Here is a 26,290-nt window from a genome sequence, read left to right as displayed (position 1 = left end):
TATGCCCCTCAAAATTTTGTAAACATCTATAAGGTCACCCCTCAGCCTCTGACGCTCCAGGGAAAACATCCCTAGCATGTTCAGCTCTCCCTATAGCTCAAATTCCCGAACCCTGGCAACATCCTTGTAAATCTTTTCTGAACTCTTTCACGTTTCACAATATCTTTCCGATAGGAAGGAGACCAGAATTGCACGCAATATTCCAACAGTGGCCTAACCAATGTCCTGTACAGCCGCAACATGACCTCCCAACTTCTGTACTTAATACACTGACCAATAAAGGAAAGCATACCAAACACTGCCTTCACTATCCTATCTACCTGCCACTCCACTTTCAAGGAGCTATGAACCTGCACTCCAAGGTCTCTTTGTTCAGCAGCACTCCCTAGGACCTTACCATTAAGTGTATAAGTCCTGCTAAGATTTGTTTTCCCAAAATGCAGCACCTCGCATTTATCTGAATTAAACTCTATCTGCCATTTCTCAGCCCATAGGCCCATCTGGTTGTAATCTGAGGTAACCCTCTTCACTGTCCGCTACACCTCCAATTTTGTTGTCATCTGCAAACTTACTAACTGTACCTCTTATGCTCTCATCCAAATCTACTTTGCTGAGTAGATTATCAGGCCTTATGACTTTTCAGTCTTTAAATCCATTAATTTTCCCAATACCATTTTCTTACTAATACTGATTTTACTTTAATTCTGCTTGCTCACTCGACCTTGGTTCCCTCGTATATCTGCACCTATCATTTTGTCTTTCCTTCCTCCCTCAGCTCTTCTCTAGCACACATACCAATCTTTTTCTAACTGCCATCAGTTCTGAAGAAAGATCACTGGACCTGAAACATTAACTTTGCTTTCTCTCCACAGATGCTGCTGAGTTTTTCCACTAATTTCTGATTTTGTTTGATTGCCAGCATCTGCAGTACTTTGTTTTTTTTTAAATAGTCAAGAGACCCTGAACAAATTTAATCCATATTGCTGACACTTGCTGTTTTTATGGTTTAGCTTAAGAAGAAACATTTAGATGGAGCCATCAGCAGTCCTAGCTTAAGAAGAAACTTAAAGTTAATTAAGTGTTTGTGAAACAAATTTGGATCTTGATCTATTTTGATTGTTCACTCTTGAATTGAGTTGTGACAATACTTTGTACAGTCATTGGACCATAATTTGCTGGAGCAGGTCATCCCAACAGGATCTGCCAGTTGTTCCAAACTAGGGGGCATATTTTTAAGTGGAGAGAGATTTAAAAAAAAAAAATCACGAGGGGCAAATTTTTTACACAGGATGATTTGCACGTGGAATGAACTTCCCGAGGACATGGTAAATGCAAGCACAGTTACAACATTTAAAAGACGTTTAGATAAGTACATGAATAAGAAAGTTTTGGAGAGATATGGGCCAGGAGCATGCAGACGGGACTAGTTTAGTTTGGGATTGTGTTCGGCCTGGACTAATTGGCTCCATGACTGTGACTTGATGTTAGACTTGCCATTACACGTTGAGTTTTTTCACTTTTTTTGCAAACTGATGAAAATGCAAGCTTCTACTGGACGACTGGGAACTAAGAGTGAACGTGGCAAACAACATAGCATCGTGAGTCAAACAGCAAAACAAGAACTGAAAATTAGGCGAGGCAAACTCAGTGTTAAAGAGAAGCAAAAACACAGATAGGTTGAATTCTGAAACAGGAACGAAAGAAGGAAGGAATATTTAAAAATAATCAGTTTCCTTGGCAGTGACAATTAGCTCTGAGTAATTTTGGTTGAGACTATTAATTTATAGCGTATTCTTGCTGGCACCCCCTGTTTAGAAAGTCATGGCTGTGAAAGAAGTATTTTAAACAAAATGGCTGGCTAATTACTCTCCACTGATTTTTATACATTCTTTTGTGTGTACAAATAGCACAAGGTACATCCGAAACCAAAGAATTATTATGCGTTCCATTTGAATAACCCACATATTTCATTATTGTTGCAATTGTTCCACTAAAACAACCACTAATTATACATAAATCTGGATAATCTTGTATGGAACAAAACTAATCCATAGTGTACTGCTGTATTCTTATGGTACTTTTAAGAATTCAAATTCAGTTTTCTTTTTGAAGTCTAGAAATTAAAATGCTTGTGGCCGTAAAACTAATCAAGAAATTAATGGATTGTGGCTATAAACCTAACAGATTCACAAATATCCTATAGAGAAGGAAATACCTTACCAGACAGGAACAGAAGGAGGCCATTCAGCCCATTGTGTGCACTCTGCCATTCAGTGAGATGGCTGATTTGATAATTCTGAACTCCACTTTTCTGCCTTTTCCCTATACCCCTTGATTCCCTTACTGATTAAAAATCTGTCTATCTCAGCCTTGCCCCAGCTCTATCGTTCTGTGGTAAAGGGATTTACAGTTTCACCTGAGGGAAGAAATTCCTCCTCATCTCTATTTTAAATGTGTGACCCCTTACTCTGAAATTATTCCCTCTGGTCATAGACTGTCCAACAAGAGGAAATAGCCTTTGTGCTTCTACCCTATCAAGACCCCAGATAATCCTGTATGTTTCAATAATGTCACTCTTCATCCTTCTCTCTTCCAATGAGTACAGGCCCAATCTACTTAACCCCTCCTCATAAGACAGTCCCTCCATATCTGGTATCAGCGTAAATTCAAATTCATTTTGTTACATTACATTTCCATATGCCAAGTCTTTGCCCACTTGCTTGTCCGGTCTATATCCCTCTGGAGACTCTTGTCCTCACTGCTCTGCTTCCCACCTTTGTTTTTTGTCATTCACAAAGCTGACTATAATACATTCAGTTTCCTTATCTAAGTCATTAATATATATTGTAAATAACTTTGACCTCCGTGTTGATCCCTGACGTACAGCACGAGTTACAGATTACCATTCTGAAAATGTCCCTCTTATTTCCAACTTTCTATCTTCAATTAGTTAGCCAATCCTCTCTCCATGCTAATATACTACTACAATCCCATTGATTCTTATCTTATTAATTAGACTAATGGGTGGTACCTTATCAAATACCTTCTGAACATCCAAATCTATTACATTCACTTCTTCTTCTTCTTTTTCTATCCTGCTTCTTTTTTCCTTAAAGAATTCTAGTAAATTTGTTAGGCATAATTTCTCCTTCATGAAGCCATGCTGACTGTACTTGATCACTTCTGTATTTCCAAGTACTCTGCTATTACATCTTTCATAATATACTCCAACATATTTTCAGTAACACACATTAGGCTAACTGGCCTATTGTTACCAAAAAAACAGGTAACTATGAGACAATAACCACACGAACTGCAGTGGATCAAGACAACTGATCATTAGAGCAACTGGAAGTGGGCAATAAATATGGGTCTTCGCTGCTGCCCATGTCCTGATCTTCTCTTGAATGCTGCATAAAGGGAGTGAATAAATAAATCTATTTTGACCAGCAGTTAATTGCCAAATTCTTTGCTTTCTCTCCATAGATGCTGCCAATTGTGTTAGGTTTCCCCAAAGTCAGAGTCAACATTACGGATTCATTGACCCTTCAGAATTCAGTTCTGAAGGTTTACTCTGCTTTCTCTCCGCAGATGCTGCTAAACCTGAGTTTCTCCAGCTATTTGTTTCTGTTTCATATTTTCAACATCTGCAGTTCTTTATTTTTTTTTGTTTGACTTTGGGATCATGCAGTGATGTATCTTGAGTGCTGCTTTGTGTCTAGTCCAAATGTACTTCTGTATTTTAAATCACTTCTAAAGTGATTGATTGTGCAGTTGTTTTCACTTAGTGTTGAAAATATCGTATGTCACTTTTTTCTCTTTTTAGGGGCCAGTATTAATAGGCAGTTCAGAGGGCGGAGTTAATATTGAGGATGTAGCAGCTGAAAACCCTGAAGCAATTGTTAAGGAACCCATTGATATAATGGAAGGCGTCAAAAAAGAGCAAGCTGTCAAGGTATTACACTGAACTTCCAAATCTAAAACTGAATTTATTTGAATTTTGGAACCACTAATTAGATTACAACACATTTCATTATACAGTGATCTCTCCAAAGAAAGACATTTCATTGGGAATTTCAAACTGTCTACGTTGAGATAGATGCAAGCAGCTTCTCCTGCCACTGTTACCTGTTACTTTGAAGTTTTATGGTGTAAATGGACTAGGTGTTTTGAAGGCCAGTCACTGTTTCCAATTTGCAAATGTTTGTGGTTTTGAGGTGCAATTTTGGATTAATATAATCAAATGTTTTTGAAATGTAGTCAGTATTATAATGATCTAAATTAGATTTATAAAAATCAGATAGCCCAGTTTTAATGGTCTACTGTTGCTACTAAATCTCCAGGAACACTGTCAACCAGAGTTGGTAACGCAGCTCCAACAGTATCTTGGATACTGCTGAGCTGCCAACAGCTCCCTACCCCATTTCAATTTGCTTGCCATTAGATCTCTCTCTCCTGAATTTGATTTGTCAGCAATCTGCCTATGTAATAGGCACCTAACTCATTTACAGTTTACAAGGTAGAACATTCCAGAATTTGGATATTCTCCTCTACGGATAAGGACCCTAGAAGATAATTAACTAAAAAACCTAACAAACCGAAAATAATCTGAGTTTATATTTTGTTGGCAGAGCTGCAGAACATTACAGCCCTCCACTGGTGGGTTACAGAATGCAGAGGAAGAGAGAGTGGGGAATGGATGGGGTGCTTTCTTTATGATCCTGTGAAATTATTCATTATTGATGTTGGCATCAAATTGCACCACTAGGTTAATGAAGAACTTGACATTGATGGTATTGTATTGGAGCAAAGAAACATGCTGTTCTGTTTCAAATAGCGGGGTGAATTTTTTTTTTATCAGTAATTTTAAATGTACCGTGTATACTAGAGTAATAGTCAAACTTTTTGACAACTTTTTAAGACTAGATTTATGGGGTCAACTATTACATGGATACTATTTTTGAGGGGCTAAACTTCATGCCCGTCAAAATTCATACTGTGCCATTAGCAGACGGCCAACTGATCTCTAAACAAATAAAGAAAAGAAAACATTATAATAATTCTGAAAACCCGCACAATAGCCAGCGGACTGGAAGACTAGGACAGAGCAAAACAACTGGCAGACTGGAAAGCTGGAGCGGGATGTGACGGCTGGCACACTGACTCATTAAATGTTGATTTGTTATCTGTGAAGAGCTAACTTTGACTTTTATACAAGATGCATGGAAAACTCCAGGTTATTTGACCAAAAATAAGGGTTTGACTTCTACATGAGATCGACTATTAGTCGAGTATATACGGTATGTCCTCTCATTATTAACTAACCAGCTTTTACCAAAACAACTCCATTTTGAAAATTTTCTTTTGGCCACTTCTCCATACCCTTTCTGAGATCTTTACATCTTCTGTGACGTGCAATACTCAATTGCCGAGTGGAAGGAAATCTCGCGTTTGCAGAAATTGCAAGAACCGATGCAAGGATAATCCTTTACAGCACTTGGGTACAATGTCATCTCAATGTTGATTATATTTCAAGAATAGCCCTTGTATTTCTAATAGCTCCTTTCATAGCCCTGGACATTTTAAAGTGCTTCACAGTCAGTGAAATAAGCTTTGAAGCATAGTCCATGTTGTAATTTTGTAAACCCTGCTGGTGGTTTTGTGCAGGGCAAGGTCTCATGAATGACACTAAAAGACCAGATAATCATTTTCTTCGTCTAATGATCAAGGAATAAATGCTCATCACGACACCAAGAGAACATTCCTGCTATTCTTAGATTAATGCTGTGAAGATTTTTACATCTATCTGAGAGGATGGATAAGACTTTTGTTTTAACTTCATGGAAAGATGTAATCTCACAGGACTACGCTAAAATAGTTATGTGACAAAATCTCATATGAAATTTGAGCACGTGACTTTCTGGTTCAGAGGTAAATCTTATCTCCGAAGCAATTCAACAAACAATTTAGGACTATTTAGTTAGTTACTGTTCAATCTGTTCAGAGGTGTTAGTTTCCACCTCTGGAGCAGGTGGGATTTGAACCTGGGCCAAATGGCCCAGAGGTTCATTATACAACTGCACCACAAGAACCCTTTACTTTGTTATAAAGTATCCTGTGCTTTTTCAGTATTTTCTGAATTGTTACTTTAGAACTTGAGCTTTCTGCCCTCGAATTTGAGTCATTTTAAAGTTTTTAAAAAAAACTATACAGACCTAGATAGCTGTTCCATCTTTTGGCAAAAACTGTTTTAAAATATTTATTATTTCAATGTTAGTTTCACTTGAACATCATTTTTCCAGCTTGCACAGAAAATGGGGTTTCCAAATAATGTGATAGAAGATGCAGCAGAGAATATGATCAAATTGTATGAGCTGTTTATCAGATATGATGCCAGTATGCTTGAGATAAATCCCATGGTGGAAGATGCCTCTGGGATCGGTAATGTACAAATGTTTATTTCTATTTCAAATTTGCCTGATAATATTTACTAATAGGATGTTTATGCCAAGAAGGCTTGGTTGGTCCTTTTTAAACTAGGTAAAAACAATGACTGCAGATGCTGGAAACCAGATTCTGGATTAGTGGTGCTGGAAAAGCACAGCAGTTCAGGTAGTATCCGAGGAGCAGTAAAATCGACGTTTCGGGCTAAAGCCCTTCAGGAATACAGGCAGAGAGCCTGAAGGGTGGAGAGATAAGTGAGAGGAGGGTGGGGGTAGGGAGAAAGTAGCATAGAGTACAATAGGTGAGCGGGGGAGGGGATGAAGGTGATAGGTCGGGGGCGAGAGGGTGGAGTGGATAGGTGAAAAAGAAGATAGGCAGGTAGGACAAGTCATGGGGACAGTGCTGAGCTGGAAGTTTAGAACTGGGGTGAGGTGGGGGAAGGGGAAATGAGGAAACTGATGAAGTCCACATTGATGCTCTGGGGCTGAAGTGTTCCGAGGCGGAAGATGAGGCGTTCTTCCTCCAGGTGTCTGGTGGTAAGGGAGCAGTGGTGAAGGAGGCCCAGAACCTCCATGTCCTCGGTAGAGTGGGAAGGGGAGTTGAAATGTTGGGCCACAGGGCAGTGTGGTTGATTGGTGCGGGTGTCCCGCAGATGTTCCCTAAAGCACTCTGCTAGGAGGCTTCCAGTCTCCCCAACGTAGAGGAGACCGCATCGGGAGCAACGGATACAATAAATGATATTGGTGGATGTGCAGGTAAAACTTTGGATGTGGAAGGCTCCTTTAGGGCCTTGGATGGAGGTGAGGGAGGAGGTGTGGGCGCAGCTATTGCAATTCCTGCGGTGGCAGGGGAAAGTGCCAGGATGGGAGGGTGGTTTGTAGGGGGGCGTGCACCTGACAGGTAGTCACGGAGGGAATAGTCTTTGCGGAAGGCGGAAAGGCGTGGGGAGGGAAATATATCCCTGGTGGTGGGGTCTGTTTTGGAGGTGGCGGAAATGTTGGCAGATGATTTGGTTTATGCGAAGGGTGGAAGGTGAGCACCAGAGGCATTCTGTCCTTGTTATGGTTGGAGGGGTGGGGTCTGAGGGCGGAGGTGCGGGATGTGGACCAGATGCGTTGGAGGGCATCTTTAACCACGTGGGAAGGGAAATTGCAGTCTCTAAAGAAGGAGGCCATCTGGTGTGTTCTGTGGTGGAACTTTAAACTGGTCCTTTAAACTGATTATTTCTGAATTTTTTTCCAGTGTTTCCGTGAAAGAAATAGTGGAGCACTGTAAAAATCTGGAAAAGTTATGGCATGGCTTAAGAAACTTCATTTTATGGAATTTTTCCAAGTGAAACTGTTCTCATGACATAATAGTGCAAATTTAGAGGGAAAAACTGGACCAATGTCATATTGACTGGATTTTCAGAGACTTAAAAGAACACATATTTTAGGAGTTAGTGTGCTGAGGTTTTCTAAACATGTAATTAGATGGACAGTCACTCTGGTTAGTTCTGCATTTGTATTGCACACAGTCAATAACTTCATCCATTTAGAATGGAAGAGCAGAAAACATGTTAGCCTCCAGCAAAGTGATATCATGAGCCAAGAACCAATGCCTTTACTACCAAATTCAATAAAGTCTTTGTATCAATCGTTTCTGCACATTTAAATGATCATCTATTAAAGAAGCTGTCAGAGATTGGGAAACAATCTCCTGTAACTTGAATCTGTCTCTACCTTGATAGTAAATCACAATTAATGATTCATATCTTTTATATTCATTAGCTGTGGACACATTTATAGCAAAATATTCACAACACCATATGTAACCTTAGTTATTTTTGCAGTGTACTTTATTTTTTGTGTGATATTGATGTTTTAGAAAAACAAATTGATTTAAATGCATTTTTTCAAATGCCTCCTTTTCCTACAATACAGCATGCATGTTTCCACATGTCCCTTTTTTTAAAACAAAAGTTAAAAAGGCCAAGTATCCTGGTTGCACCCACTGTTTCTACTTACTACAGTTCAAATAATATTGAGGAAAATATTATTGGATGCTAATGAGCACTGGTAATGACCACAAGTACACTCAACACATAACTGTCCCTTTAACTTGACAGTAAAATGATTGTAGTGTTTTCCCACTGCTTTCATCTGCATGAGAGCTAATGCTGCTCCCATGATGCTCTTGCGTCATTGGACCTCATTAAATTTTTATGGGTTGGCCTGACTAATTGGTTATCATTTGGCAGTTGACAACTCTACAATGCAAGCAATTATTAACTGTTGACAACCATTTATTAAAATTACTTATCTATTAATAATGCATTTTTAGACACCGTTTTCTTTTGTTTGCAGTGTTGTGCATGGATGCAAAGATAAACTTTGATTCTAATGCCGCCTATCGACAGAAGGATATTTTTGCCCAGCAGGACTGGAGTCAAGAGGATGAACAAGACAAGCAAGCAGCTGATTTTGATCTCAATTATATTGGATTGGATGGAAACATTGGTTGTTTGGGTAAGAGATGAGGCTTGAATATGTCACTGGTCAGTTAATAGGATCGAAGGAAAACTGTTCTCTCCAAATGATGTTTTAGAATCTATTTTATTATTATACCCATTTTATGTTTAAGTTTTTAGTTCACCTTGTTTGTGCATGCAAATGATAAGTTTCCTTCAGCAATCTAATGGTATGTACCTTGATCAATATTTAACTAAATCCAAATAAATGCAGTCTCAAATTGTGCATTATAATTTTTGTTAACGGCTGCTGTTGATGGAGGACTTTGAGAGAAAGGAGAGAACCAACACTGATTGATAAATCAGTTCCCTGATGAAAAGAGGAGTTGATTTAACAGCCCAGACGATGATGATAATTTCTCTCTATAATTAAAGCACAAATCAAGCAGACTTGTGCAGTTACAGCTGGAAGTTGCTGTCCAAGATGCAGTACTGTCCATTAATTTCACAAAAATAGTATTGTCATCATGGCTTAGTGCCATTCAAAAGCATTAAATGGTGTGATGTACCTGTAATTGTGTCGTAGATGTGAATCAAATTAGCCGCAAAAATGTTAGGGCTTTGCAGTACCAGTTAAAACATACTTTTAATAACATTGATAAGTGTTAGATATTTTGAAATCACCTCTATTTAGCTGAAAGTTAAATCTTTAGATTTCAGTTTGTGATTTTTGTTCCATTTTGTAGTCTTTAGTCCAATCACTCTTTCCCTCCTAATCCCTTAACTGGATGATATAGATAGGTAATAACAAAAATGGATTAGAGAGCACTTGGATGAACTGTGAAAGTTATTAATCCCACTCTTGCACAAAAATAAAATGGGAAATGTGGTTAATAAGAGAAGTTAGGGAAAGTATTAAATTATTAAAAAGGAAGAAGCAAACAAATTGGCTCAAACCTGAGGTTTGGAAGCAATATTAAACTCCAACAAAAGCAGACCAAAAAAAACTGATTAAGAGGAGGAAAGTAGAGTACCAGAGTAAGCTTGTAGGAATCATACAAAATGATAGTAAAAGTTTCTAGGTATGGGGAAGGAAAAAGATCAGTAAAGATGAATATAGGTCCCCTGCAGTCAGAAACAAGGGAACTTATAAGTGCCACGTGGTAGTCAGTGTAGAATAAGCAGGATATATCAGATGAACACATGGTTGGAGAAATGGTGCAAGAGGGAGGGTTTCAGATTACTGGGGTATCTGGACTGGTTATGGGGGAGGTGACACCAGAATCTGGGGATGTATCTATGACTGTGGTCAGGGGGTTTAAACTAAGATGGCAGGGGGATGGGAACTTGCAAAGGGAGACAGATTTGAGGGAAATAAGGAAGAAAGCAAAAGACATAATGGCGAAATGTAAAAGATGATAGGCAGGAAATTCAAGGGCTAGGATTGATCAGGCCCCACAGTAAATGGGAGCAGGAAAAGGGGAGCTTGGACCAGGGGCCTGCTGGGAAAGTTGAGTCACTAATTTAAATCTTTAAAACACTACCTTGAACATTGGAGCCCTCCATTTCTGTTTTCAGCAGCAGGAAGAGCGGGCGGTTGGACCAGGAGCCTGCCGGGAAAGATGAGACACTAATTTAAATCTTTACATCTGACATCGGACAGCAGAAGTTTCTGAGAAAGGAAGGATTATTTTTTTTTCCCCTCAGCTATATAAGTGAGTGTTTTAAATAGTCCTATGGATGACATTGGGATAGTGTGGGGGGGGATGGGATTAGATTAGTTCACAGGTTGGTGCAACATTGAGGGCTGAAGAGCCTGATCTGCACTGCATTGTTCTATGTTCTCAGGATGCTGAAAAGGCAAGTCTTAAGGCAATTGTTATGGACTAGGCCAGACCCGCTCAAAACATTTTCACGAAGGTAGCTCAGACCCTAACTTTTCTAGTTGTTTTGAGCAAGTGTAATATGGATATTCCAGGAGTGATGCAGCTGGTCAGAACCCCTCGTCTTTAAACAAAACAAAATTCATTTGCAAGATTACCGAATGAGAAACAAACAAGAGAACTGAATATAGAATAACTTGATCTATCCAAACACCCAACAGATTATCCTAATTTAATGATGCTGTTCCAAATTCCTGCAACAATCCCCATAAACACCCCTTGGCACAAAATGGTAAAATCAAACACACGGACTTGCAGAGAGAGAGAGATGTCAGAGGGATTTAGCATGGAACACCTTCAATGTAGCTGTTTCTTTTGGATTCCCAGCTAACAACTGACCAGCAGCTCTGAACAGCAAGACTGCTCAAAACCAAACCAGAGACAAGCTGAGCTGGGAGAACTGGCCACTTACCTTTCACGGTACGAGTGTTTTTTTTAATTTGAAAGCCTTTTTCCTGAGGCAGTATCTGGTAGCTCTAATCAAGTTGGCCCTAAAACCCAATCAAACCTGACACCCTGGAACCTCTGCGTTTACGACCCCTCTGAAAAATCCTGACAATCTAACCTCGTTAAAGGAGCAGCATCATCGTACTCCCACTTAAAAATAATGAACAATCAATATCCAAAGATGGCTTCATTTTAACACCTAACAATCTTAAGTTGTTAGTACATTACAATACCCAGATACATTACATAGACTTTAGAGTGCATGTTTATAGTCAATTACAGTGTATTTTACTCAGCCTTCGTTTCTCATCCAAGTCTCGATAATGTGTCAGCAATCATGTTTTCTCATCCTGCAACATGCACAATTTTTAAATTGAATGGCTGTAACAACAGGCTTCATCTAAACAGTCTGGAATTTCTCCACAATGGGTTATGACCAGTGTATATGATTGTCTCAGATACATTACTGGTAACATAAACATTGAAATGTTGTTAACATCAACAGCAAACTCAAAGTATCCTTCTCAACTGTTGAATACTTTTGCTGATGAATGTTCAATTTCCTGGAGAAAAAAACTGAGAAGTCTTTCCATCTGCTCGACATCTTCCTGTAAAAGCACAGCACCAACACCCAAATCGCTCGCATTGGTAGCCGTATTGAATGGCTTTGCATAATTAGGTGTGGCAAACACTGGGGCAGTGGTTAACAAGTTTCAGGCTGTCAAATGCCTTCTGACGGTCCACTCTCCACTGCCTTTCTTTAGTAATTCAGTGAGTGGAGCAGGCACACTGCTAAAATTTGGTACGAATTTCTGATAAAATCCACTCCATCCCAGGAACAGTAGTACTGCACTTTTTGTCAAGGATATGGGAAACGCCCCAATTACCTTTGTTTTTGCATCCCATGGGGCCATTTGTCCATGTCCAATAACATGGCCCAGGAAGGTGACTTGGGCTTTGGCAAATTCACTTTTAGCCAGATTTTTCACCAAGCCTGCTTTCTGAAGTAGATTGAACAATTATCACCAAGTCATCTATATATATGATACAATTTGGTAATCAAGAAATTACCTAATTGGTTAGTCTCTGAAATGTGGCTGGTGCATTTCTGATACCAAATGGTGTGACTTTAAACAGATACAGTCCATTCAGCATTACAAAATCCGAAATTTTCTTTGCTCTTTCGGACAAAGGTACCTGCCAGTATCCTTTGAACAAGTCCAACTTAGAAATATAAGTTGCTTGTCCCATCTTTTCAGAACAGTCTTCCAAATGCAGAATCTGATATGCATCAGTCTTTGCAATAGTCTGCACATAACCGTTGGGTACCATCTGGTTTAGGCACCATTACTATGGGTGAGCTCTGATCACTGTAACTCACTTCAATTATGTCGTCTTGGAGCATGTGTTCAATTTCCTTTTGAATCTGTGCCAACTTGAGGGTTATGCCTGTAAGGATGTTGCTTAATTGGAACCAATATCTACATCATGCATAATTAGTTTGGTACTTCCCAGCTTATTTATACATTTCTTCCCCAAGCGATAGTAATAATTCTTCCATGTAATTTTGATTTTTCTCTGGAAGGTAACTCAATAATTTATCCCAATTTTTGACAACTTCCTCATTGTCCAATTGAACTTGGTTCTTCACTCTATGTTGTAACCAGTAACACAGTCTCCTTTTGCTTTCCTTACCTATCAAAATACCTTCTGAGCATATTCGCATGACACAAATTTCTTTCTGTCTGGAGTCCTTATCAAATAGTTCACCTCACTCGATCTCTAACCCTTGCTTTTAAAGATTCACCTATCACTGGAAGTAACACCAACACTTAATTGCTGATAGCAAAATTGTGAGTTTTTAATTTCTTGTCTGCTTCTCGTTTCATTGTATGCTATGGTATTTTTAAATGCTGTCTAGCCAATTTCCCCCGTTCTATTTAATCGTACCGTAAAATCTGATACACAATCCAAAACTTTGATCTCTGAATCCTGACTTAACAATTTTCCTTAATCAGTTTTAGCAGTCCTCTCACATCATGCCCAAAACCTAATTCAAATGGGACTGAATTTGGTTGATTAATTTGGTGCATCTCTAATGGAAAAAAGTACAAACGGAATTCCCTTATCCCAATCACCTGGATAGTTTTGACTATAAGCCTCAACATGATCTTTAATGTCTGATGCCACTTTTCTAGTTCTTCCTGTGACACTGGATGGTATGTAGTAGATTGGAATTGTTTTATTCCTCAGCTGTCCATAACTTCCTTGGATAATTCTGTTGTGAAGTTTGTGAAGCCAGTTCACTGGCTTATCCTATTTTCTGACATATGACTTCCAGTGCTTTCCCTAACCCACCTATACTGTGATTTCATGTGGTGTACTTTATTGCAGTGAGCACACCAGAGCTGTTTAACTTCTCTTTCCCCTTCAAGGGTTTTTTTAACCCTGTGGTAAGTTTATCCTTTGATTCTTCACCGAGATTGACCTTTCCCTTTCCATGTGAGGGTTTCGCTTCCCCCCCCCTCCCCCAATTTCTATCCCTCATTGATTGAAACTGATGTTGAAAGCCAAACTTTGGTTTATGGATCAACTCATAATTATCAGCCATTTCAGCTGCTAATCTTGCCGTTTTAACTTTTTGCTTTTCTACATGAGTTCTCAAAAATTCACTTCCTGAAGTAATGTTGCAACTTATTAAATTCAAACTTCCTCTCTTTCTTTCTTTCTTTCTTTCTCTCTCTCTCTCTCTCTCTCTCTCTCTCTCTCTGTTCTGCCAAAGTGATTCATTCTTTTTCTCTTTCCTCTGCTTTTAATCGTAATTCAAATAGTTTCATTTTTTTTGCCCTTTTCTTTTCCCGCTAACTTAAGCTGTTTCATTTTCAATTGAATTTTAGTCAGTCTAAAGATTCTGATGGTGTTTCCAGCAAATGTAAATTCCGAGCTATTGCTGTAATTATCCTCCTTTCCTCACGGAAGGAGGCAGCTCCAACGCCAGCTTCTCTGCTAATTCCAGCAACTTGGCCTTAATCACCTTTTGTAAAACCCCCAAGGTCACTTCTTCCATCCCCAGTAGACTCTTAGTGACTGAAATCACCATTGCTATGACAAGCACCGTTCAAACAACCAAAATCAACACCCAGAACAGAAGACACAAACACCTGCCACTCACTGCCTTAGAGTCCAGCAACCCTCATCTCGAATCGGAACTATGGAACAAATGCTGGACAAACCCCCCAACCTGTTACGGACCAAACCCCCTCAAAATATTTTCAAGAAGGTAGCCCAGACACACTCTCTCTCTCCTAGTTGTTTTGAGCAAGTGTAATATGGATATTCCAGGAGTGATGCAGCTGGTCAAAGCCCTTTGGCTTTAAACAAAACAGAATTCATTTGCAAGCTCACTGAATGAAATACAAAGAGAACCAAATATAGAATAACTTAACCTATCTGAAAACCCAACAGATTATCCTAACTTAATGATGCTGTTCCCCAGAATCCCCAGAAACAATCCCCAGCAACAATCCCCAGAAACACCCCTTGGCAAAGAAGGGAAAATCAAACACTTGTCTTACAGGAGAGAGATGTCAGAGGGATTCAGTATGGAACACCTTTTTTCCATGTTGCTGTTTCTTTTGAATTCCCTGTTAATAAGTGACCAGCAGCTCTGAACCCAAAACAAATGAAAGACCAGCTGAGCTGGGAGAACTGGCCGCTCCCCTTTCATTGTGCTAGTGTTTTTTTTTAACTTGAAAGCCTCTTGCCAGTGGCATTATCAATAATCAAATGGCCCTAAAATCCATTCAAACCAGACACCCCGGAACCTCTGCATTTATGACCCCTCTTGGGGGAGAAAAAACTCCCAAGGACAACCTAGCCTTGTTAAAGGAGTAGCATTATCACACTATGGATTTTCATGTGTGGAGTATTTGCAAAACTTAAATGTATTAATCATGTAATTAGATCTAGATAAGTTAGATATGGTGGGGATTACAGAGATGTAACTGCAGGGTGACTAGGGATGAAGTTGAATATCTCGGGTTTTCAGTTTTTAGAAAGCTTAGACAAGGAAAAGGAGGTGGAGTAGCACTGCTGATTTTTTAAAAAAAAGGGAAGTGTAAAGTAATGTGATTGTGAGGAAGTTTATCAGCTCTGGTGAAGTACAATCTGGATGGGTTGAGCTTAGAAACAGTAAGGGGGAGAACAGTAGGGGTTTTACATTGACCCCCTCAAAAGTACTGAGGATGTAATTAGAAGAGTGGTAAGGGGGAGCCAGTAGTTGTTTACTTGCATTTTCAGAGAGCTTTTGATAAGATCCCACATAAGAGATTGATGTACAAAATTAAAGTGAATGGGATTGAAAGTCCTGAAATGGATTGAGAACTGGTTGGCAGCCAGGAAATGAAGAGGAATAAATGTGCGTTTTTCCAAGTGGCAGCCAGTGACTGGTGAGGTACCAAAGTGATCAATCAGTGCTTGGACTTGAGCTTTCACAATACATATTATTGATTTGGATGAAGAAGCTGTGTATCAAATGTCCAGGTTTGCAGATAAGACCAAAGTGGATGGAAGGGTATACTGCGAGGAGAATGACTGACAGAAACTTCAGGGTGATTTCAACAAGGTAAGTAAGTGAGCAAATACATGGCAAGTGCAGTATAAAATGAATGTGTGAGGTTATCCACTTTGGTAGCAACGTCAGGCTGGAAGATTATAATCTGAATGGTGATAGTTTGGAAATGGTAGGTGCAACGAGACCTGGGTGTCCTTGTACACCAGTCACAGAAAGTAAGCGTGCAGGTGCAGCAGCTGCTGAAGTAGATACATGGTATATTGGCCTACATAGTGAGAGGATTTGAGTATAGGAGGAGGGATGTCTTGCTGCAGCTGTACAAGATCTTGGTGAGATCACATATGAAGTATTCTGTGTAGTTTTGGTCTCCTGGTCCGAGAAAGGGTTTAATGGCTATTGAGGGAGTGCATAGGATGTTTACCAGACTAATTACTGGGATGCAAGACTGAATCAGCTAGGACTAAATTCACTTTCTTAGAAGAAAGAGGCGGGATCTCATAAATACTTTTAATGACTGGGGAGTCCACAGCCAGGGGCCATAGTCTAAGGAAAAAAGCTATTTAGGATTGAGATGAGCAATTTCTTCACCCACAGACTGGTGAGCCTGTGGAATTCCATGCCGCAAGAAATGGTTGAGACTAAAACATTGAATATTTTCAAGAAGGAGATGGATATGTTTCTTAAAGCTAAAGGAATCAACGGATATGGGGAGAGGCAGGAACATGTGCTGAGTTGGATGATCAGCCTTGATTGTATTGAATAGCAGAGCAGGCTCAAAGGGCTGAATGACCTACTCCTGATTCTCTATATGTTTCTATTTCACTTCTACACCTGAATTGACATGGGGTTCTCTTTTCCTATCATACATTTCATGGTTCAGACTATATGCCTCATTAATAAATCATCAACCTGGTTAAGAAGATAGAGATTTGTTTGCCCTGTTCATGCAGGTTGAAGATGCTTTTTGAATAGAGAAAGTGATGACAGCAGATGCTGGAGATCAGAGTCACGACTTTGGTGCTGGAAAAACAGAGGTCAGGCAGCATTCGTGGTGCAGGAGAATCAACGTTTCGGGCAAAAGCCCTTCATCAAGAATGATGCTGTTTTTTTTTTGCGGACATTGGGAGAATGTGCAAACTACACACAGTCACCTGACGCTGGTTTCGAACGCAGACCCCTGGCATTTGAGGCACCAGTGTTAACCGCTGAGCCACCAGTCTCATTCCTGACTGGGTTTTTGCCCGAAACGTCGATTCTCCTGCTCCTCTGATGCTGCCTGACCTGTGCTTTTCCAGTGTCTTTTGAATGCCCCACTAACAACAAATTATCACTTTAACCCTATGGAAAGTCTGTGGGCAGATGTAAAGAATGACTGGCACCATATGCATATGTTGGACAATAATAAGGATCAGATTATGGCAGGTGACAGGCTGACTGAATGGATAAGATGATACAGAAATTCAGGACAAAGCTTTTTGCCAGAGGTCAACAACTAAAAATAATGTATATGCTAACCAATAAGTAGAGGAATGCATTATTATTAGGAGAGCAGGGAAACACAAATATGAGCTAAGTGTGCAACATGAAGAATATGAGGAAAGATCCATGGATTGGCAAAATGAGGGATGTGGAAAGATATGGAAGGCCAGAAAACGCATTATGAATTCTGAAGGTGGACTTGGAAGCAAACATAGCCCTGGGAAAAGATTGCAAACTTGCAAATGGAATTCTGGTCAGAGCAGGGGCAGATCTATTTGCGATTGTCCAGAATGAAGTAGGAGTGTGAGTAGAAGTTGTAGTTTGTTGAGAACAAAGGACTGTGGCAATATCACGAGAAGTGAAAACCCTTACAATTGTAAAGTTTGTGGTTATAAACAAATCCGCAGATAAGTTGGTAACTGTGCCAAACCAAAATAGTTGAATAGCTGGAAATCAAGGGGCAAATAGCCTTTCAAACAGATAGATACACACAGAAAAGGTGCCCCCTGCCGGAATATAAGACTAAAAGCAGACTAAAGGTCAGACTTTCAACAATATTTTTGTTGATCAGGATGTTACTGCTGGCTAAGTGATCTTGAAGTTTGTCTTAGCTATTTTAGCAACATGCTTCTGGAATTTAAGTTAATTGAAGTGCTAATTTCATTCCAGTATATTGGGCCAGGTTCTCAAATAAAATTGATTTTGCTTCCAGGAAAGAAACACACCAGTTTAATTGCCCAATCAGGATTCTTACCTAGTTGTGCATTCAGACTAGGCCTGATACTAGTTATGACATATTGGAACTGCGTGCAATGATGTAACATCATACTTTTGAGGAAGTCTTGATGGCAAATAAAACATCAATGAAATTAAATCCAGAAAGAGTTCACACTCCAGTTTCTGTGCTCTTTTCTGAAGCAGCACATGCCAATCTTCCAGATAGCTATGAAGTACTGCAGGATTTATTGTATTCCAGATGGAAAATTAAAAAAACAGTTAAAAATAACCTAACTGCTGAACATTAGTACCACTAGAAACTGTAAGAGCTGGAGTAGACCATTGAACTCTCTGAGAGCCTAACCCATAACTGTAGATTATGGCTGATTATCAACCTCTATTATCGGCATTATCCCCACATCTCTTGATGTCATAAGTAACTAGAAATCTTTTGATTTCTATTTTGAACTTAGTTATTGACTGAGCTTCCACAGCCTTCTGAGGTATGAAATTGTGAGTGAAGTAGTTCCACCTCATCTCAGTCATACAGATGAACAGACCCTTCAGTTCAACCCGTCCACACCGACCAGATATCCCAACCCAATCTCGTCCCACCTGCCAGCACCCGGCCCATATCCCTCCAAACCCTTCCTATTCATATACCCATTGAAATGTCTCTTAAATGTTGTGATTGTACCAGCCTCCATCACTTCCTCTGGCAACTCATTCCATACACGTACCACCCTCTGTGAAAATGTTGCCCCTAAAGTCTCTCTTATATCTTTCCCCCCTCACCCTAAACCTCTAGTTCTGGACTCCCCGACCTCAGGGAAAAGACTTTGTCTATTTAACTCCTGTACTCAATACTCTGACCAATAAAGGAAAGTATACCAAATGCCTTCTTCCCTATCCTATCTACCTGCAATGTTTGCCTTTTTCCTGAAACTGCACTCTGGTTTAAACCAGGGGAAAGCTCCTTTCTGTATTTAGTTTGAACACCCTTTAAACATTCTTTGTAACTTTGACATCTCTCATTCTTCTAAACCTGAAAAATCCAGGCCAAGCCTCCTCATAGGACCCACAGTCCCAGGAATCTGTCTAGCAAACCTGCATTGCATACATTGAGTTAGCCTTGCTAACTAACCTTAAAATCATATTAGTATGTTACCACTAATCCCATGCACTTCCATCTTTTTCACAAACTCACATACCGAGGTTAATCAAAAGTCTACCAAAAATCCAAATACATGATGTCCACTAGTTCCCGCTTCAACAACTCTGTCAGTAACATTGAAATAACTCATGTTGGTTTGTTCAATATTATTTCCCCTTCATAAACCCATATTGGCTTTGTCTAGCTCAAAACTCTTTCTAAATATCCTGGAATCACATTCTTTATAACAGCTTCAGTCTAACAAGTCTGTTGTTTCCCCTTTTTCTTCTTTTCTGTTCTTAAACAATGCATTGATGCAGAATTAGTACAAGTTTGAAAGATAATCACTAATCCATCCGCTGTCTCTTTCGATGCTCTAGTATGAAAATCATTTGGTCCCAATAATTTCTCCTGTCTTTTTTTTCACTAATTTATTTCAGTTTCTCTCACACTCTCGACCCTTTGATCCGAATTATTACATGGCGGCTTCTTATGTTTTCCTCTGTGAAGGCAGTACAAATTATTTAGCTTGTCAGCCATTTCTGTTTCTTATTATAAAGTATCCTGTCTTTGCCCATAATAGACCAATATTTGTCTTTGTTAATTTTTTTATTCATTCATTGGACGTGGGCTTTTCTGGCTGGGCCAGCACCTCTTATCCATTTCTAATCACATTGTGGCAGCAATGTACCATATACAAGTTGCATTGTAACAACATCAGGCTCCTCAGATAGCAGTTTTCAAACCCACAACCACTACCCCCTGGAAGGACCAAGGGCAGAAAGAAACATGGAAACACAACCACTTGCAAGTTCCCTTCTAAGATATTCATCATCCTGATTTGGAAATGTATCTCTGTTCCTTCAGTAATAGCATTGTGGGTGGAGCTACACCAGAAAAGCTACATCAGTTCAAGAGCAGTTCAGTTCCATCTTCAAGAGCAACAAGGAATGGGTAAAAGGTGCAGGCCCAACCAGTGAAGCCCACATTTCATGAATAATTTTTTTGCAAAAATCTGTAGAAGCTTTTACAATCTATTTCATGTTTCTTGCTATTTCACAAGCTTATTTTGATTTATTAAAAGTCTTAGTTATATTAGCAACGAGTATTTTATTTTTCAGTTAATGGTGCAGGGCTAGCTATGGCTACAATGGATATCATAAAGCTTCATGGAGGAAATCCTGCCAACTTTCTCGATGTAGGTGGTGGAGCAACAGCTCAGCAAGTAAATGAAGCCTTTAAACTTATAACCTCAAACAAAAAAGTGAGTGGTGTTGAATTATGATTTTAATTGCTCTTCCATTCCTTTAGTCATCTATGGTTTGGAGGGGCCAGTGTTGGACTGGGGTGTACAAAGTTAAAAATCACAATACCAGGTTATAGTCCAACAGGTTTATTTAGAAGCACGAGCTTTCAAAGCGTTGGTTCTTCAGGTGGTTTGCAAGCTAGTGGTTCCACATACACCTGTTGGTGTGTAACCTGGTGTTCTGTGATCTTTAACTTTAGTCATCTAAGCAGTTCTTTTTTTTTCCATGCACTTTGCTCAGTGACTTTACACTGTCAGTACTCGTAGTTATGGATGCATGAGACTTATTTTATACATTTATTCCACTCCCTGCTGGAATCTGGAATATTACGAAGTTCAAGCTGCTTTATAACCAGTTGCAGGTTTGTTCAAGTGCAGCAGACTGGAACATCTATGGGGTACGTTGTGAAATCTGCAACTTCAGTGTCAAAATGTTGGTGTTAGGCCAGATTACGCTGTGTGCTTTTTATACCATAAATTGGTTCATTTTTAAAGTCAACTCCGCTTTCAACTTTATTAAGTAAAAGCCGGGTGCTCTGAGCAATTAGTTTTAAATACAACCTAATCTTTCTGATCAGAAATTTCAGATTTTATTGAATTGCATGTTAAGTGCAGCACTCTTTTTATATAAAGAAAGGAGGAGAGAGCACCAATGTTGCAGTTCTCTGGATTGTATAAAAAGGAGTGAGAGGATGAAGACATTCTTATCAGTTTTATCCATTACATAATAAGCATTTAGTACCTGAGAGCAGGAAGGTGTCAGGTTCCGTTTTCAATCTGTGTTAAGAGGAATGCAGAATCAGCCTGAGTTGGATTTCACATAACCGTCTGCAACCCATTCCCTCATATTTTAGGCAGATACTCAAGTTTGATTTTGTAGATAACGTCAGACGTCCAGCATGCAGTAGCTGTAGCTGACAAGAGATTAAATGGATATGCATCAATCGAATAGGCTTTATTTTGCCCGCTATTCTGTCAGGTTGATTCTTCCAGTGATATCACCACTGGAGTAGATATACTTCAGAGACTCTCTCTTTGCAAAGAATTACACCAATAGCAACAAATGCAGCAGAGTAAAATTCCTCAATAAATATTTTTTTAAAAAGCCTCTGCCCCAAGGTCAACACAGTTGCATCTGTTCTCAGTGTTGCAATATTTGTTGTTGCTGAATGATGTGGCGGTGCTGGTGTTGGACTGGGGTGGACAAAGTTAAAAGTCACACAATAACAGGTTATGGTCCAACAGGTTTATTCGGAAGTACAAGCGTTTGGAGCACAGCTCCTTCATTGGGGAGTTTTTTTTATACCAATAAAACCTTAAGTCATCTCTGAGCTATGACTTGAAAGAAATTCTGGGATTTACATAGCAATTAATCAAAACCTACATTCCTATTCTAAGTAATTGAAGACTTAACAGGTGTGTTCAATACATTGCATCAGTTGTATGACAGTTTGATCGGTTACTATAAATTCTGTGTTCTATGATGCTGCCCTACTAACTACCTGATGAAGGAGCTCTGAAAGCTTGTACTTTTAAATAAACCTGTTGGACTATAATCTGGTGTTATGTGATTTTTTACTTTGTTGCTGAAAGCATTGCTTTGCAAAAATTTACGTATCCCAACAAATATATACATGGAAGCCAGATGAATTTTTTCCCCATCTTTAACTGCATGCTAATGGAATACTTATAGTTTTATCTTTTCATATATCTTGGGGTAGTGACACTAAATTTTCCTCTTTGAGCCTTGCATATACTAATAGTGAAAGTTCAACCAACATCATCAAAAACAGGGTATTATCTTCTGATGAAGTCTCACTGAACTCGAAATGTTAACTTTGCTTCCTTCCCACAGATACTGCCAGATCAGCTGAGTTTCTCCAGCAATTAATGTTTTGTTTGTTTCAGATCTCCCTCATCCACAGTACTTTGTTTTATTTTAAGGAATTATCTTGTTGATGTTTGTGGAATCTTGCTTTGCCAAATTAGTTGCCGGGTTTCTACATAGTGCAGCAGTGACCAAAATTCAAAAAGTGCTTCACTAGGCTTTGTTCAGATTTTCTCAGTTATATCTCTAACCTGCAGTTATTTAAGAAAACTGCTCCATGCCTGTTTATACCACAAACTCCTCTGAAGAGATGATGTGGTACAGAAAAGGCTCTGGCCCAAAGTATTTCATGTCCTTTTTCAATCTCCCTTTGTCCCCTTTCAAAATAGAACCCCAATGTTCTTTGTAAATTTTGGTATGGCTGCCCACATTATACCATATTCTTTTACTAAGAATCCTGTGATTTTGACTTCCAATCCACGGCAATGATCATTTTATACTCAGATCTCAAATTCAGATCAGACGTTTTCGTCATAATGTAATGAATAGGAGTAGGCTACTTGGGCGATTGAACCCGTTCTGCCATTCAGTGCAATCGTGGCTAATTTTCTGCTTCAATACCACTTTCCAGCATTATCCCTTAATATTTTTCATAAGTAGAAATTTATCAATCTCAATGATGAACATAATCACCATCTGAGTCTCCACAATCCTCTGGAACAGAGAATCCCAAAGATTCGCCACTGAATAAAGAAATTCCTCCTTATTTCAGTCTTAAAATGGAGTACCCTTTATATTGAGACTGTCTCCTGTTTCCCAGTAAGGCAGATATCCTTCCAACATCCACCCTTTTGATCCCTGAAAGATGTTTTTTATGCTTGAATGCAATCATTTCTTGTTCTAAGCTTCAGGACACGGAATTATACATTACAAAATTTAGTTGAAATCTACACTAGCCCCACTTTCCAGCACTTGGCCCATAGTTATGATATTTCAAGTGCTCATCCAAGTACATGTTAAAGGTTGTGAGGTTTCCTGCTCTTAGGTATAAAATAACTGCAGATGTTGGGATCAAAGGTAGACAAGCAGGAGGCTAGAAGAACCCAGCAAACCATGCAGCATCAGGAGGTGGAGAAGTCAGTGTTTCGGATATAACCCCACTTCAGTGCATTCTAGATCCCACCATCCTTTGTGTGCAAGAAGATCCTCGAATACCCCCTAAACTCCTGCGATCCAACTTAAAAGTGTGCCCCTTTGTTATTGATCCTTCAACTAAAGGTAACCTCTTATCCACCCAGTCCACGCCCTTCATAATCCGACACATCTTTTGTCAATTCCCTTCTCTGCTCCAAAGAAAAGAACCTGTGCTTATCCAGCATATCTTTATAGCTAAACTACTCTACCTGAGGCAACTTCCTTTGTACCACCTCCAGTGCGAACACATCCTTCCTCTAGTGTGGTGACCTGGGCAACATACAGTACTCCAGCTGTGGCTTAATCAAAGTTCTGTACGTCTGCAATTTAAGCTTCCTGCTTGAATAATCCATGACGAAGGCAAATGTCCCACACGTTGCTTTAACTACTCTACTAACCTCTCTGCCACTTTCAGGGATTTGTGGGCAAGTACCCCAAGAACCCTCTGTTCTTCTGAGCTTTTTAGTGTCCTATCATTGATTGAGTTCTCCCTTGTCTTGTCACTTCTTCCAAAGTGAATCACTTCAGATTCATCAGGGTTAAATTCCATCTGACCAAACTGTTTATAGCTTCCTGTAGCCTAATATCTTTTCCTCCCTGTCAACCTCCCAGCCAATCTCTGCATCATCTACAAACTTACTTATCATGCTCTCCTACCTTTTCAACTACATTGTTTATATTTATCGCAAACAGTATGGGACCAGCACTGATCCCTGCAGTATACTGTATACTGACCTCCAGCCTCTCAAACTGCCTTTTACCACCACCCTCTGGCTGCAGCCACTGAACCAATTTTGGATGCAATTTGCCAGGTTATCCTGGATTCCAAGTGATTTTATCATATGTGACCTTGTCAGAGGCTTCGCTGAAATCCATATAAATGGCCATAACTGCACTACCCTTGTTGACATGTGTGGTCATCTCAAAAAATTCAATCAGATTTGTTAGGCATGGCCTCCGTCAAAGCCAAGCTGATTAACTGTGATCAAACCTTGCCTCACTAAATGGAGATTACTTCACTCATTCAGGATTTTCTCCAATAGTTTCCCTAGCGCTGATTTGACACTCGCTGTCTGTAATTGTCTGGTTTATCCCTGCTATCTTTCTTGAAAGGTTGAACCACGTTAGCTGTCCTGCAGTCCTCTGCCATCTCTTCTGTGGCCAGAGAGGAATTAAAAATATGGATCAAAGCCCTGGTGATATCATCTGTCGCCTCCCACAGCAGCCTGGCTTACAGCTGATGTGGATCTGGAGATTTGTCCACAATTAAACAAAAATCTCAATACCTCCTCACTCTTTGATATTAGTCTTCTCAAGAACCTCACAGTCCATCTTCCTGATTCCTCTATCTTTATCTTAATCCTCCTCCTCCCGAGTAAAGACAGATGTCAAATACTTGTTTGACACTTTACCAGTGTCCCTTGGCTCTACACCCAGATTTCCCCGTTGGTCCTAATGGAGCCTGACTCTTTCTCTGATTATTTCCTTCTCCTTGATATATGTGTAGAATATTTTCCAATGATCCCTAATTTTGCCTGCTAGTGCTTTTTCATGCCCCTCTTTGCTCTCCTCATTGCTTTCTGAAGCACCTCCCACCTCCCCAAACCTGGACATTCTACTGCATCATAGCCTCCATTGATTTGCTCACATATTTTCCTTTTTATACGGTTCTGAATGTTCCTAGACACCTAGGGCTCTCTGGTCTTGTTGCTCCTCTATTTCAAGAGGACATGTTGGACCTGTACTCGCTGCAGTTCCTCATTGAACACATGTGGATGCCCCTACAAGAACCTAATTCTGGGGAGCTTAGCTGGACGGTTGTTCGAGGTGTTAGTGGGAGAGCATTTTAGTGATAGTGCCCACAGCACCATACTTTTTGTTTATTATGAAAAAGGAAAATGATGGCTGCCAAAAGAGGTTTTGGATTGAGCGGTTAGGCAGACTTTGTTAAAATAAGGCAGGATCTGGCCAAAGTAGACTGGGAATAGCTACTTGAGGGTAAATCTTAAAGGTTATAACTTAAGGATAAGGCGTAGCAGATTTAAATCAGAGATGAGGATTTATAAATCTCAAAAGGTCCTGAATCTATGAACTTCACTACACCAGAGTGGATGTGGGGAAACTGAGTAAATTTAAGGAGGACATAGATAGATCTTTAACCAATAATAATTTGAAGGTTTATGGAGAGAGACAGTAAAGTGGAGTTGAGGTGAGATGAGATCAGACATGATTTTATTGAATAGCTGTGCAGGCTGAAGGGACTGAATTGCTGCCTCCTGCTCCTAATTCTTATGTTTTGTGGAAAGCAAAACCGAAGCACCTTGTCATGAAGTACATTGACATTAGCTTGTATCATTTGAGGTACACATGTAATATACTTGTATTTTCTTTAGTTGTAGATTACATTCAATGCAGACACACCAGCAGCAGGACTGTTTTAAACTGCAACCCTCCTAAAAGTCTTAGCAGCTGTTGATCTTCAGGCATTTGGAAGTACAGTAGAGAAGACGAGCATTAATTTTTCCTCACCAAACAGCCATTGAACTGACTGTTTCTCGACCGTGTTTACTGTTGGATTTTGTGCCCTGCAAAAAGACAGGCCGTATTAGCATAGCTCTAACTTAGCAGCAGACTCCAAAACAAAATCGGTGTGTAATGCTGTTTCATTGTAAGACACTATTTCACTTCGCTTACTGATCATATACTGGACATGAGGTTCTCGGTGTGAATGCTCATTCATTGAAGTTCTTTATCCTG

The 26,290-nt window shown here is 39.6% G+C and overlaps 1 protein-coding gene across 3 annotated transcripts in view; it reads left to right on the top strand.

Annotated features, from left to right (window-relative positions):
- LOC122554937 (succinate--CoA ligase [ADP-forming] subunit beta, mitochondrial-like) overlaps positions 1 to 26,290 on the top strand; it is an 84,092-nt gene that overhangs the window by 45,323 nt on the left and 12,479 nt on the right. For all 3 annotated transcript variants that reach the window (XM_043700376.1, XM_043700377.1, XM_043700378.1), the window contains exons 5-8: positions 3,827 to 3,955; positions 6,303 to 6,441; positions 8,790 to 8,951; positions 20,327 to 20,469. In XM_043700376.1, coding sequence (XP_043556311.1) covers positions 3,827 to 3,955; positions 6,303 to 6,441; positions 8,790 to 8,951; positions 20,327 to 20,469 — 573 coding nt within the window. The remainder of the gene's footprint in view (positions 1 to 3,826; positions 3,956 to 6,302; positions 6,442 to 8,789; positions 8,952 to 20,326; positions 20,470 to 26,290) is intronic.

This window comes from Chiloscyllium plagiosum, chromosome 12, assembly GCF_004010195.1.
Source record: "Chiloscyllium plagiosum isolate BGI_BamShark_2017 chromosome 12, ASM401019v2, whole genome shotgun sequence".
Classification (NCBI taxonomy): Eukaryota; Metazoa; Chordata; class Chondrichthyes; order Orectolobiformes; family Hemiscylliidae; genus Chiloscyllium; species Chiloscyllium plagiosum.
The sequence above is the reverse complement of the archived record's forward strand: the minus strand, read 5'-3'. Positions and strand labels throughout refer to the sequence as shown.